Raw genomic sequence first — 15,737 nt, forward strand, 5'->3', positions numbered from 1 at the left:
ACCCGCCCTCCAGGATACCAACAGCACCCGATATCACAGGAAGGCCAAAAATATCATCATGAACATCAACCACCCGAGCCACTGCCTGTTCACCCAGCTATCATCCAGAAGGTCAGTGCAGGGGCATCAAAGCTGGGACCGAGAGACTGAAAAACAGCTTCTATCTCAAGGCCATCAGACTGTTAACTTAAACAGTCATCACTAGCACATTAGAGGCTGCTTGCTGCCTATAGGCATAGACTAGAAATCACTGGCCACTTGAAGGAATGGAACACCAGTCACTTTAATAATGTTTACAAATCTTGCATTACTCATCTCATATGTATATACTGTATTCTATACCATATCTTAGTCCATTCCGCTCTGACATTGCTCGTCTAAATGTATATAGTCTTAATTCATTCCTACTTAGATTTGTGTGTATTGGGTATATGTTGTGTAATTTGCTAGATATTACTTGTTAGATATTACTGCGCTGCCGGAGCTAGGAGCACAAGCATTTCGCAACTCCCACAATAACATCTGCTAATCACGTGTATGTGACCAATAACATTTGATTAGTACTGTATTTCTGACTGCTATTCTTTCTTTTTGCAACATGAAATCACTATCAGTTAGCATGTGGAACGTTCAGGGCCTAAACTCATCAACCTTTGGACTGAAGAGTTTAGCACAGGAGTTCAACAAAATTCTTCAAGATGTTGACGTCATCATTCTGCAGGAGACATGGTGTAAGGTAGACATTGTCACTCACTGTCCCACAGGCTATAGAGAGGTAATTGTGCCATCACAGCTCAATAGAGGCAGAGACTCTGGAGGACTGATCATTTGGTACAAATCCCAACTACAACATCTAATTGATCCCCTCAAAATTGGGAAATATCACAATTGGTTAAAACTGAAAAAATGACTTGTACTGACAGAAAACTGTGTGTTCCTTTGCGCAATATATATATATCCCAATCCCAATATTACTCAGAGGAGATCTTCCCCACCCTTGAGGAAGAGGCGTGCCATTTACAGGCCCAGGGAACACTAACTGATGTAACGACCACACGAGGGGACAGCGTTATTACAGGCCATACTGTTTCTAACTGTTGTGACATCCCCCATAGAAACAACAGTGACAGCACCATCAACAAAAACAGAAGGGATCTGTTGCAGCTCTGTCGAAGCCTGGGTCTGTACTTTGTCAATGGTAGGTTACAGGGGGACTCTTTGGGGAGATTCAGCTGCTGCTCACCTCTTGGCCACAGTACAGTAGACTATATGATTACAGACATGGACCCTTTCTCTCTCAGCTCATTCACTGTCAAGCCACTAACACCTCTGTCTGATCACAGCCAAATTATGTTGTTCCTCAAAAGAACAGACATGGAAACAACCCCACATTCACAGCCCAGTAAGCTGTACAAAACCAGAAATTCATACAGATGGGCCCAAAACAGCACAGAAGAATACCAGAAAGCAACCAGTAACCAAAATATCCAAACACTCTTAGATAACTTTTTGGATACCACATTCACTCACAGTAAAGAAGGCATCAATCTAGCAGTACAAAAACATCTGATGAAAGATGACAAACAAAAGCACAGAGACTCAAATAATGGTGAATTACGCCTTAATTACTGTGACTTTAAAACTCTATAAACGTAACACTCAGAACCTAAAAAAAGCACAATACAACAGCAAGCAGCTGACATTCATTGAGGAGTCTATAAACACAAACAACTTCTGGCAAAATGTGAAAAACCATAAAGAATCTAAACGAGAGGAATTAGCGATACAAAATGTTGACATGTGGACAACCCATTTTAAAGCACTCTACAACACCATTCAAATTGATGCAAAAGCAGAACAATGCCAAATCCATGCACTTTGTGACATTGGCTGATGTAAAAAGGGCTTTATAAATACATTTGATTGAATTTGATTGATCAGAAGTTGAACGGATTAGAATATGGGGTGACTGGTAGCCTTTGTGGTTAGAGTGTTGGGCTAGTAACCAAAAGGTTGCTGGTTCAAATCCTGAAGCTGACAAGGTACAAATCTGTTGGTCTGCCCCTGAACAAGGCAGTTAACCCATGGTTCCCAGGTAGGCCATCATTGTAAATGCAAATTAGTTTTATTTATTCAAAAAAGCTATAAAAAGGACAATCAAAATCCATTCGACTCCCCAAGTGCTGACCAGGAGCTCAATAAGAATGTTCAGGCCCTCAAATTTGATCCTGAGTGTAGGTTATGTTCCTGACATCTGGAATCAAGGACTCATAACCCCAATCTTTAATTGACCCTAACAATTCCAGAGGCATGTGTGTGAACAGTAACCTGGTGAAGGTTTTCTGTAGTATTAGAAATGAAAGAGTTCTAACATCTTTAATAAGCACAATGTCTTGACTAAAAGCCAAATTAGATTTATACCAAAACATATTTACACCCTACACACCCTGATAAACAAACATGTCCACCAAAATAATACCAAAATGTATGCTTGCATTATCGACTTTCAAAAATATTTGGATTCTATTTGGCATAAGCGACTGTTCAACAAAGTTATTCAAAGTGGTGTAGGGGGTAAAACAAATGACATAAATAAATCAATGTGTACAGGCAATACGTGCAGCATAAAAATTGGCAAGAAAATAACAGAATTCTTTAACCAACCCCCTGGTTGGTTGGTGGGGCCTTCGCCAGGGTTGCAATCTGAGCCCTGCACTCCTCAATATTTACATCAATGAATTGGCTGTTCTAGAAAAATCCTCAGCCCCTGGTATTAGTCTCCACAATTCAGAGGTTAAATGCCTGCTCTTCGCAGATGACCTGTGCCTGCTGTCACCCACAGCACATGGCCTACAGCAAAGCCTGGACCTGCTGGAGCAGTACTGCCAGACCTGGGCCCTGGCAGTTAACCCCAAAAATACTAAAATAATGATTTTCCAGAGAAGATGCAGATCTCAGGGAATTATACCAAAGTTCTCAAATGGTACAAAATACAATGCCTTCAGAAAGTATTCATACCCTTAGACTTTTTCCACATTTTGTTAGGTTACAGACTTGTTTTTCCCCTCATCAATCTACACACGATACCCCATAATGACAAAGCAAAAACAGGTTAAGAAATTTTAGCAAATTCCTAAAAATAAAAAAAGACTGAAATCTCACATTTACATAAGTATTCAGACCTTTTCCTCAGTACTTTGTTGAAGCTCCTTTGGCAGTGATTACAGCCTCGAGTCTTCTTGGGTATGACGCTACAAGCTTGGCACTCCTGTATTTGGGGAGCCCCAGTCTGAGGTCCTGAGCACTCTGGAACAGGTTTTCATCAAGGATGTCTCTGTACTTTGCTCCGTTCAGCTTTGCCTCGATCCTGACTAGTCTCCCAGTCCCTGTCGCTGAAAAACATCCCCACAGCATGATGCTGCTACCACCATACTTCACTGAAGGGATGGTGCCAGCTTTCCTCCAGATGTGACGTTTGGCATTCAAGCCAAAGAGTTCGATCTTGGTTTCATCAGACTAGAGAATCTTGTTTCTCTTGGTCTGTGAGTCTTTATGTGCCTTTTGACATACTCCAAGCGGGGTGTCACATGCCTTTTACTGAGGAGTGGCTTCCGACTGGCCACTCTACCATAAAGTCATGCTTGGTGGAGTGCTGCAGAGATGGTTATCCTTCTGGAAGGTTCTCCCATCTCCACAGAGGAACTCTGGAGCTCTGTCAGTGTCACCATTAGATTCTTGGTCACCTCCCTGAGCAAGGCCCTTCTCCCCCGATTGCTCAGTTTGGCCGGACGGCCAGCTCTAGGAAGAGACTTGGTGTTTCCAAACTCCTTCCATTTAAGAATGATGGAGGCCTCTGTATTCTTGAGGATGATCAATTATGTAGAAATGTTTTGGTACCCTTCCCCAGATCTGTGCCTCGACACAATCCTGTCTCGGAGCTCTCTGGACAATTACTTCGACCTCGTTGCTTGGTTTTTGCTCTGACTTGCACTGTCAACTGTGGGACCTTATATAGAAAGGTGTGTGCCTTTCCAAATCATGTCCAATCAATTGAATTTACCACAGGGGAGACTCCAGTCATCTCAAGGATGATCAATGGGAACAGGATGCACCTGAGCTCAACTTCGTGTCTCAAAGCATAGGGTATGAATACTTATGTAAATAAGGTATTTGTTTTTAATTTTTAAAACATTTGCAAAAATGACAAAAAAACCTGTTTCCACTCTGTCATTATGTGGTATTGTGTGTGGATTGCTGAGGATGATGTTTTATTTCATCCATTTTCAAATAAGGCTGTAACTTAACAAAATGTGGAAAAAGACAAGGGGTCTGAATACTTTCCCGCCATTAAAAAACAACAAATTAAAATACTAATAAAAATGTGGCTAAAATAAATTGTATGTGTTATTGAACAAATTGAACTTGATGGCGGCGAGGTGTGGGGTCCACTTACAGAACAAGATTTCATCCAATGGGACAAACACCTCATTGAAACCCTGCATGCAGAGTTCTGTAAGATTCTCCTACATGTCCAGAGGAAAACTACAAGCAATGCATGCAGGGCAGAATTAGGCTAATATCCACTAATAATAAAAGGCTACAAAAATAGCAAATAAGTTTTGGAAACATCTAAAATACAGTGACCCCCTTTCATAACATTACCAAGTCCTGCAATACCAAGAGCTGAGCAAAGAAAAGAGTCCCCTCATCCAGCTGGTCCTGGGGCTGAGTTCACAAACCTATTCTACTAACACACTGAAGTCTCAGGATCAGAACATCCAATCAATCAGAATAAACCGAACTACAACACAGTCAAAACAAAACGCATTACTTATTGGAAAACAAGCACAAAGCAAAAGGCAGTGCTGTCTGGCCCTAAATGGACAGTACACTGTGGCAAAGTATTTGACCATGGTTAGTGATGAAAACCTTAGAAAAACCTTGACAAAGTACAGGCCCAGTGAGCATAGCCTTCCCATTGAGAAGGGTAGACACATGAAAACATGGCTCCCTGTAGAGGAAAGGCTGTGCAACCACAGTAAACAACAGTGGAACCTGAGACAGAGCTGCATTTCCTGACAACATGTAAAAAAATATATAAAACAATTAGTGTCATTTTCCCAAATTTGAAACCCTTTATCAAGGTTTCAAAGACCTCTCTGATGAGAATAGGCTATCCGTCCTGTTGGGGAAGGACACAGAGAGCTGTGGGTTGGCAGCGCACTACATTGCTGCCTGCCATAAGTTGAGGGACAGCGTCTGACAGACCAACCAACCTGCCTGTGTCCTCTAAGCCATTGTTATTGTGCATTGTATGGTTATATTGACCCTTGATTATTGTTGTTACTATTGTCCCGTTGACAATATTGATTATTATTATTTAAATTATGTTAATATTGTACATCTCCAAAGTATTCTTTGGCAATATTTAAATTGTTACGTCACACCAATAAAGCAAATTTAATTGAGAGAGAGAGAGAGAGAGAGAGAGAGAGAGAGAGAGAGAGAGAGAGAGAGAGAGAGAGAGAGAGAGAGAGAGAGAGAGAGAGAGAGAGAGAGAGAGAGAGAGAGAGAGAGAGAGAGAGAGAGAGAGAGAGAGAGAGAGAGAGAGAGAGAGAGAGAGAGAGAGAGAGAGAGAGAGAGAGAGAGAGAGAGAGAGAGAGAGAGAGAGAGAGAGAGAGAGAGAGAGAGAGAGAGAGAGAGAGAGAGAGAGAGAGAGAGGGAGAGAGAGAGAGAGAGAGAGAGACAATACCAGGTTAACTCCTTAGAGATCTGAATCAATAACATAAAAATAATAAAAGTTGACTTATGAGATACTGACGAGACACATTAGATTTGGACTATGTTGGACAAACAGCACGAATGTCTGAGGCTATTGACTTCCTTTTCATCCTTTTAAATGATCAATGAGTAATTGACCCACGCCATGTGCTTTGCAATAGTTGATACTTAACGAGATACATCATCAGAAGTTCATTCCCCAAGGCTCACCTTGAGACTAGCTGAGTCTTGTACGTGGGACTGTGTCTTTCTGATAGGCCATGCTGTTTTCCTCAACGTGTCTGTGTCTATGGAACACCCAAAACGTAAGTCCCCCTTCCACGAGCCAGTGGTCAGAAAACAGTTGAAACTGTCATCTTAAAAAAGGAGAGTCCCACGCCTGTGGGGAAAACAGGGAGGCTGGACACGAAGTACATGAACCCACGTCTACACATCTTGAAGTACACGACTGCACTGATCATAAGGAGTAGGAGAGAAGACATGGTCACCAGGGCGATTATCAAATAAAGCATGAAGTTACAGCTCACCTGTGAGGGAATTCACCTGTGAGGGAATTCACCTGTGAGGGAATTCACCTGTGAATTCAAAGAGCTTGTTCAAAACAGGCCAAAACTACATTGACTGTTGCAGTGGCTGAGAGGAACTCAAGCCCGTTGTCCCTTGCCATGATCACATGGGTTTGTTTAGGCTAGTCCTGCTCTTCAAAACAGCCTCACAGTCCTGATTTCTCCACTGTGCAGGCCAATAGTGAAGGGGTTGGGCTGCGGTGCTTAGGAGAGCCACACGTTATGGCCGGAGTCGGCGTCCACAGCAACCACTTTGGTAACCAGGTAACTTTTAGGTGCCTCCAGCAGCAGCAGGTCCTCTGCGATGAAGCCAGATGATTGGACAGGTTACAGAATAACGGGTATGTTGTCATTATGGTCACCGATGAACACCCTTCACAGTGCAGGTACTGGAGAGAGGAGGGGTACCATTGTCTTGAGCTGTGACTCCCACCTTATAGTGACTGGCCTGCTGGTAATCAAAGGGGCGCGAAGTGAAGAGCTCTCCGGTCTGCGTTAATAGAGAAGGAAAAGGGTGTTTCTGGGTTTATGCCCTATGATGAAGAGTATAGTATTTTAGCATTGGATCCCGTGTTTAGATCCTCGGCTTTCATCCTTATCACTAATGAGCCTCTACGTTGGTTTTCCCAAACTTTAGCAGTGTACTCGCTCTGAGTAAAAGTATGGGGATTGTCATTCACGTCGTCCACTATGATGGATATTCATTTTCTACTGGACAGTGAGGGAGATTCAGAGTCACCGACTGTCACCGTGATGTTATAGTGTGGGTTCATCTCTCTGTCCAATATACCCTCAGTCACCAACACAAAGTATTTCTTAACCTCTGATATCAATTTAAAAAGGAATACTGTCTGAGATGACACACTTGACCCGGCCGCCATTTCCAGTGTCCAGGTCATGCATGTTTAGCAAAGCAACCATGGTACCAGGTTGAGAATCCTCGGCCACCATAGCGGAGGCAGATTTCACAGCTATCACAGGCTCAATGTCATTCACATCAATCACTTCAATTATGAGTTTACAGGGTGACGCCTGACCCCCGCCATCTTTAGCTTGGACATCTACCTCATGCGCGCTCGCCTCCTCATAATCCACTTGACCCACTAACCTCACCTCACCGCGGGGACATTGTCATTGGTATCCAGAACATGGATGTGAATAGACACGGTGCCTGACCTGGCAGAATTACCCCCGTCAACACCACTGATGGTCAGAGTTTATTCTGCCTGGGTCTCCTGGTCCAATGCTTTTTTCAGAACCAGTTCTGGGTATGGTATTTCATTAATTGGGGTGATCATTTTTAAGGCAAAATGATTAGTGTTGCTCAGTTTATAACCAAGAACTGAGTTGGTTCCCAAATCAGGGTCATGCACACTCTCTAGAGGGAAGCGTCTATCCCAGCACCGTTGACTCGACCAGGTCAAGATCAATTTCCCCAGGAGCAAAAGCATGGCTGTTGTCCTTCATATCCTGAATATCTAAAACAAGACTGTACACTTTGAGAGGATCCTCCAGCAGCAATTGATACTGTAGAACGCATACATTCTCTTGTACGCACAACCCCTCTCTATCTATTTGCTCGCTGACCAACAGAGAGCTGAAACCAGAGCATGTAGAGGTCTGTCATTTTTATCATAGGTACACAACAACAAACAACAAAAATCCTGAAAATCACATTGTATGATTTTTAAGTAATTAATTTGCATTTTGTTGCATGACATAAGTATTTGATACATCAGAAAAGCAGAACTTAATATTTGGTACATACTCCTTTGTTTTGTAATTACAGAGATCATACGTTTCCTGTAGTTCTTGACCAGGTTTGCACACACTGCAGCAGGGATTGCAGTTAGTGGTTTTTCATTATTTTTACTATTTTCTACATTGTAGAATAACAGTGAAGACATTATAACTATGAAATAACACATCTGGAATCATGTAGTAACCAAAAAAATCTAAATATATTTTAAATTCTAGATTTCTTCAAAGTAGCCACCCTTTGCCTTGATGACAGCTTTGGAAACTCATGGCATTCTCTTCATCAGTTTCAACTGGAATGCTTTTTCAAGTCTTGAAGGAGTTCCCACATATGCCGAGCACTTGTTGGCTGCCTTTCCATCACTCTGCGGTCCAACTCATCACAAACCATCTCAATTGGTTTGAGGTCGGGTGAATGCAAAGGCCAGGTCAGATGATGCAGCATTCCATCACTCTCCTTCTTGGTCAAATAGCCCTTACACAGCCAGAAGGTGTGTTGGGTCACTGTCCTATTGAAAAACAAATGATAGTCCCACTAAGCGCAAACCAGAGGGGATGGCGTATCGCTGCAGAATGCTGTGGTAGCCATGCTGGTTAAGTGTGCCTTGAATTCTAAATAAATCACTGAGTGTCATCAGCAAAGCACCCCCTAACCATCACACCTCCTCCTCCATGCTTCACAATGGGAACCACACATGCGGAGATCATCCGTTCACCTACTCTGCGTCTCACAAAGACACAGAGGTTGGAACCAACAATCTCAAATTTGGACCCATCAGACCAAAGAGCAGATTTCCACCTGTCTAATGTCCATTGCTCGTGTTTCTTGGCCAAAGCAAGTCTCTTATTATTATGAAGCTGGTTGAGAGAATGCAAAGAGTGTGCAAAGATGTCATCAAGGCAAATGTTGGCTACTTTAAAGAATCTAAAATATATTTTGTTTTGTTTAACACTTTTTTGGTTACTACATGATTCCATATGTGTTCTTTCATAAGACATCCTCATGATCTTTGGAGTCCCTGCTTTCGTTGTGAATCAACATATTCCGTGTTTATTTAATTTATGCTTCACAACGCTAACCGGAATGAAGATAGCAGCAACCTTGAAATGAGGTCATACCCTCGGCCTGCTCTTATACATTCGTATTCCAAAATATGGTAGTAGGGCACACCAAATAATTTAAGGCACAGATCAATAGCCAAGATATTCAGCTTTCCGCAGACATTTAAAGAGGTTTTAAGAATAAAGGTTGTCAACAAGTGGTTGGAAAAGTCTATAAGGTCACTTCAACAACAGACATGTTCACATAAATATTAGCAAGACAACTGTACACATTAACTCGCGCAGTACAGCTAAACAATTTCTACACATCTGTTAGCACGTGATGTGACATATATCGCCATCGCCATCGCCATCGATAAGAAACATTACTGTGCAGCCGTATTCATTGATCTGGCCAAGGCTTTCGACTCTGTCAATCACCATATCCTCATCGGCAGACTCGACAGCCTTGGTTTCTCAAATGATTGCCTCGCCTGGTTCACCAACTACTTCTCTGATAGAGTTCAGTGTGTCAAATCGGAGGGTCTGCTGTCCGGACCTCTGGCAGTCTCTATGGGGGTGCCACAGGGTTCAATTCTTGGACCGACTCTCTTCTCTGTATACATCAATGAGGTCGCTCTTGCTGCTGGTGAGTCCCTGATCCACCTCTACGCAGACGACACCATTCTGTATACTTCCGGCCCTTCTTTGGACACTGTGTTAACAACCCTCCAGGCAAGCTTCAATGCCATACAACTCTCCTTCCGTGGCCTCCAATTGCTCTTAAATACAAGTAAAACTAAATGCATGCTCTTCAACCGATCGCTACCTGCACCTACCCGCCTGTCCAACATCACTACTCTGGACGGCTCTGACTTAGAATACGTGGACAACTACAAATACTTAGGTGTCTGGTTAGACTGTAAACTCTCCTTCCAGACCCATATCAAACATCTCCAATCCAAAGTTAAATCTAGAATTGGCTTCCTATTTCGCAACAAAGCATCCTTCACTCATGCTGCCAAACATACCCTTGTAAAACTGACCATCCTACCAATCCTCGACTTTGGCGATGTCATTTACAAAATAGCCTCCAATACCCTACTCAACAAATTGGATGCAGTCTATCACAGTGCAATCCGTTTTATCACCAAAGCCCCATATACTACCCACCATTGCGACCTGTACGCTCTCGTTGGCTGGCCCTCGCTTCATACTCGTCGCCAAACCCACTGGCTCCATGTCATCTACAAGACCCTGCTAGGTAAAGTCCCCCCTTATCTCAGCTCGCTGGTCACCATAGCATCTCCCACCTGTAGCACACGCTCCAGCAGGTATATCTCTCTAGTCACCCCCAAAACCAATTCTTTCTTTGGCCGCCTCTCCTTCCAGTTCTCTGCTGCCAATGACTGGAACGAACTACAAAAATCTCTGAAACTGGAAACACTTATCTCCCTCACTAGCTTTAAGCACCAACTGTCAGAGCAGCTCACAGATTACTGCACCTGTACATAGCCCACCTATAATTTAGCCCAAACAACTACCTCTTTCCCAACTGTATTTAATTTGAATTTATTTATTTATTTTGCTCCTTTGCACCCCATTATTTTTTATTTCTACTTTGCACATTCTTCCATTGCAAAACTACCATTCCAGTATTTTACTTGCTATATTGTATTTACTTTGCCATCATGGCCTTTTTTGCCTTTACCTCCCTTCTCACCTCATTTGCTCACATTGTATATAGACTTGTTTATACTGCATTATTGACTGTATGTTTGTTTTTACTCCATGTGTAACTCTGTGTCGTTTTATCTGTCGAACTGCTTTGCTTTATCTTGGCCAGGTCGCAATTGTAAATGAGAACTTGTTCTCAACTTGCCTACCTGGTTAAATAAAGGTCAAATAAAAAAAATAAAAAAATAAAATATAAATCATTACAAGGAACAAAGGAAAATAATGATTATGTCGTGTCTCACATGTATAAGGGGTGTTCAGTGACATGGAAAGTGGCGGCCAACTGCAGCAAGGAGGCAAACACTATCAAAACAGGCTTATCATCTCATCCTTCTGTCTAAATTGCTCCACACTTCCAAAAACGTTCTCACCTGACATCTGCCATCTGTTCTACATTGTGATTAGAAATGTTGGCCTAAGTACCTAGAATACACATCAAACGCGTAACACAATTGAATAGAGAGGCCTACCTCTGGGGACCCCTGGGAGTCATCAAATGCTTCAGCAAAGATTGTTGGAGTTGTTCTCAGAGTCTGGTCCACAAGCAGCGTGTTGTCATTGGAAGATCTGACGAACTTGAAGTCACTTGTGCGCGAGCCCGTCGTCAGGTATGCGTCATAATTGTAAGTGCTGCGGAGAGTTCCTGCGCCATCCACCTCTGCGTAGTTGGGAGGGAGATACGCGCTGGGGATGGCGACCGCTCCGTCAAACAACAGTCTGGGCTTTCTCCTGCGGCAAAACTTCACGGTCAGGATGACAATGATGAAGGTGAAGAAAAAGGTGGAGACGGACACCAGCGCGATGATCAGATAAGAGGTGAGTTTGGAATTGTTTTCATCATAAGAGATATCTTTCAGTTTTGGCACTTCAGCCAAGTTATCAGAAATCACCAAATACATTGTACAGGTGGCAGAGAGAGAGGGCTGTCCGTTATCTTTCACTGACACAATGAGGTTCTGTTTCATGCTGTCAGATTCAGAAATGTCCCGCTGTGTCCTGATCTCTCCGCTGTGGAGACCAATAGTGAAAAGTCCCGGATCAGTGGATTTGACTATATGATAAGAAAGCCAGGCGTTCTGGCCGGAGTCCGAGTCCACCGCAATCACCTTGGAAACCAGAGAGCCCTCGTGCGCAGCTTTGGGGACCAGTTCGGTCATGAAGGATTTCCCCTCCGGGGCGGGGTATAGTATCTGAGGAGAGTTGTCATTCACATCTGTTATGAACACACTGACCGTGACGTTGCTGTTGAGTGGAGGAGAACCGTTGTCTCTGGCCACCACGTGGACTTTAAAACTCCTGAATTGCTCATAATCAAACGACCTCACAGCGTGGATCACCCCCGTGTCTCCGTTAACGGATAAAAACGAGGACACTTGGACACCGTTCACCTCACCGGGAAAGAGAGAATAAATCACTGTGCCGTTCTGTCTCCAGTCTGGGTCCCGTGCAGTAACGGAACATAAGGAAGAGCCAGGTTTGTTATTTTCAGTCACGTGGGCTTTATAGGACTGTTCCTCAAACACAGGTGGGTTGTCGTTGACGTCAGCTACAGATAACTGAACACTTTTAGAGGAGGACAGAGGTGGAGAGCCCTCGTCGGTGGCAGTGATTGTAATGTTGTAATCAGACACTAGTTCACGGTCCAGTTCGCCAGTGGTCACCAGAGAATAGTAGTTTTTGATGGATGGCACCAGCTTAAAGGGAAGGTTTTGCTGAATGGAGCAGCGGACCTGTCGGTTATTCTCAGAGTCTCTATCCTGCACGTTAATGATGCCCACCTCTGTACCAGGTGACGCGTTCTCAGGTATGGGGTTAGTCAGAGATTGTAGATAAATCACAGGAGCGTTGTCATTAACATCAGTGATTTCTATTATAACTTTGGCATATGATGCTAACCCTAAACCATCCTTACCTTTGATTCGCAATTCAAATGATGAAAATTCTTCAAAATCTATAGTGCCAATAACTCGTATGTCTCCTGTTTTACGGTCGATAGAAAATATGTTCTTTACGTCTTCTGAAACATGACCGAAGTCATACGTGATCTCCCCATTCACTCCGTCATCTGCATCCGCAGCACTCACTGTAACCACTACAGTATCTAAAGGGGAGTTTTCAGGCAGACTGGCTTTATAGACGGCCTGGCTAAACACTGGGGCGTTATCGTTAGCATCCAGTACAGTGACGTGTACGAGTACAGTACCTGATCTCTGCGGAGAGCCTCCGTCTACAGCTGTAAGCAATAATTTAACATCCTGCTTTTGTTCTCGATCAAGCTCCTTCTCTAGAACAAGATCCACAGTATGACTATCTACAATCAAAACGAAATTGTCATTCCTTTCAAGTGTGTATCTTTGAACTGAGTTCTGTCCTATATCCGCGTCATGAGCCTCCTCCAATGAGAATCGAGTGCCTTTAGCTGCAGATTCCCATATTTCCATATCTATCATCTCCTCGTTAAATTGTGGATAGTTGTCATTAATATCTTGAACATGAAGGCTAATACGTTGCAGCTCCAAAGGATTCTCCAATACAAGTTCCTGTTTTAAAACGCACAAAGCCTTATTGCCACAAAGCCCCTCTCTGTCAATCCCTTCAGCAACAATCAAATCTCCGGTACTCAGATTAATGTCACAATACCGTTTTTGGTTTCCTTCGGTATCAATACGGGCCTTACGAGCGGACAGTCCGCTCGCCTCCAGCCCGAGATCCTTGGCTATATTTCCAATAACAGATCCTCGTTTCATCTCCTCCGGAAAAGAATAGCTCACGTCTCCATTGACGGAGTGCAGCAGTCGAAGAAAGAAAACAAAGGCACAGACCAGGCCTGTCACTGTGAATATTTTGTGCTCCATCCTTAGATAAGAACGGTGGAGAAATAAGGCTGCAGTTATGTGCGTCACTATATGCAAATATTCAAAGTGAAGATATAGTTTTCAATCGAATATAATTCCAACCGAGAAAACACTAACAAACGTCCGGTCCCCAGGATTTTCTGCAGCGCAGTGAACAACCCAGAGCGTTGTATTCGTCAACAAGAAGTTGCTCAGCTGGTGAACAGCGACACTTTGAGTGCACTTCATAAATTGCATGTTTTAAATGACAACACACGGACTAACCCATTATCGATTTGATAAAATGCAAAGCACACTATCGGACCGAGGATGAAGACAATACGCACATAACAGAACATAACACCTAGACAGCTATACCCGTAAAAGAGGAAATCTCCTTCTTCTCATTCTCCATTTACATTTCAGCCGATAAAGACAATATGTTTGTCCATGGGCGCAACTTTCCCTGTGAATGGGGGATATGTCCCCCCCATATTCTGAAATTGCATCGTTGTTCCCCCCAGTTTTATCATTGGAATGTGATGGAAAAATTGGCAATGGTGTGCTTTAGGACCATGCGGATGACTTAGGGTAGGCTGTTTGGAGTGTTAATCCCGACTGGATAAAATATGTATACACTGTCAAACAGTAATGGTGGAATGTAGTTTCTCTTTGCTCATTTTATCTGTTCTTGCCATAATATGGACTTGGTCTTTTATCAAATAAGGATATCTTCTGTATACATCCCCTACCTTGTCACAACACAACTGATTGGCTCAAATGCATTAACTTTTTATGGCTGGGGGCAGTATTGAGTAGCTTGGCTGAATAAGGTGCCCAGAGGTGCCCAGAGTAAACTGCATGCTACTCAGTCCCAGTTGCTAATATATACATATTAGTATATTTGGATAGAAAACGCTCTGAAAATGCTTTGAGCTAGTGAGCTCGTTCACGTGAGAGGTAGCTCGCATTCCATTGGTTTCTACAGACAAAGGAATTCTCTGGTTGGAACATTATTGAAGATTTATGTTAAAAACATCCTAAAGATTGATTCTATACATCGTTTGACATGTTTGTACGGACTGTAACAGAACGTTTTGACATTTCGTCTGCTCCTAGTGAACGCGCTTCGTGACTTTGGATTTGTTTACAAAATGCACTAACAAAAGTAGCTATTTGGACATAAATGACGGACATTATCGAACAAAACAAACATTTATTGTGGAACTGGGATTCCTGGGAGTGCATTCTGATGAAGATCATCAAAGGTAAGTGAGTATTTAAAATGCTATTTCTGACTAATGTTGACTGCACAATATGACGGATATCTTTTTGGCTTGTTTGGTCTCTGAGCGCCGTATTGAGATTATAGCATGGTTTGCTTTTTCCATAAAGCTTTTTTGAAATCTGACACAGCGGTTGCATTAAGGAGAAGTGTTTCTAAAGTTTCATGCATAACACTTGTATTTTCATCAACATTTGTAAATGAGTATTTCTGTAAATTGATGTGGCTCTCTGCAAAATCACCAGATGTTTTTGGAACTACTGAACATAACGTGCCAATGTATACTAAGAGTTTTTGATATAAATAGGAACTTTATCGAACAAAACATATGTATTGTGTAACATGAAGTCCTATGAGTGTCATCCGATGAAGATCATCAAAGGATAGTGATTAATTTTATCTCTATTTCTGATTTTTGTGACTCCTCTCTTTGGCTGGAAAAATGGCTGTGTTTTTCCGTGACTTGGCTCTGACCTAACATAATAGTTTGTGGTGCTTTGGCCGTAAAGCCTATTTGAAATCGTGCACTGTGGTGGGATTAACAACAAGTGTATCTTTAAAATGGTGTGAAATACTTCTATGTTTGAGGAATTTTAATTATGGGATTTCTGTTGTTTTGAATTTGGCTCCCTGCACATTCACTGGCTGTTGTCATATCGATCTCGTTAGTGGGATCTCAGCCCTAAGAAGTTTTAAGGAAAGTTAACTTTTAACAAGGCACACCTGTTAATTTGA

General features: G+C 42.7%; 1 protein-coding gene across 1 annotated transcript; it reads right to left on the reverse strand.

Moving 5' to 3' along the window:
* Positions 1 to 6,551: 6,551 nt before the first annotated feature.
* On the reverse strand, positions 6,552 to 13,915 carry LOC109878388 (protocadherin beta-16-like). Its single transcript, XM_031791390.1, has 3 exons — positions 11,354 to 13,915; positions 6,756 to 6,837; positions 6,552 to 6,646 (listed from the first exon to the last, which is right to left on the reverse strand). The coding sequence occupies exons 1-3, from the start codon at positions 13,736 to 13,738 to the stop codon at positions 6,552 to 6,554; spliced, it is 2,562 nt and encodes an 853-aa protein (XP_031647250.1). The 5' UTR covers positions 13,739 to 13,915.
* Positions 13,916 to 15,737: the final 1,822 nt, after the last annotated feature.

The sequence above is a fragment of the Oncorhynchus kisutch genome, linkage group LG15, assembly GCF_002021735.2.
Source record: "Oncorhynchus kisutch isolate 150728-3 linkage group LG15, Okis_V2, whole genome shotgun sequence".
Classification (NCBI taxonomy): Eukaryota; Metazoa; Chordata; class Actinopteri; order Salmoniformes; family Salmonidae; genus Oncorhynchus; species Oncorhynchus kisutch.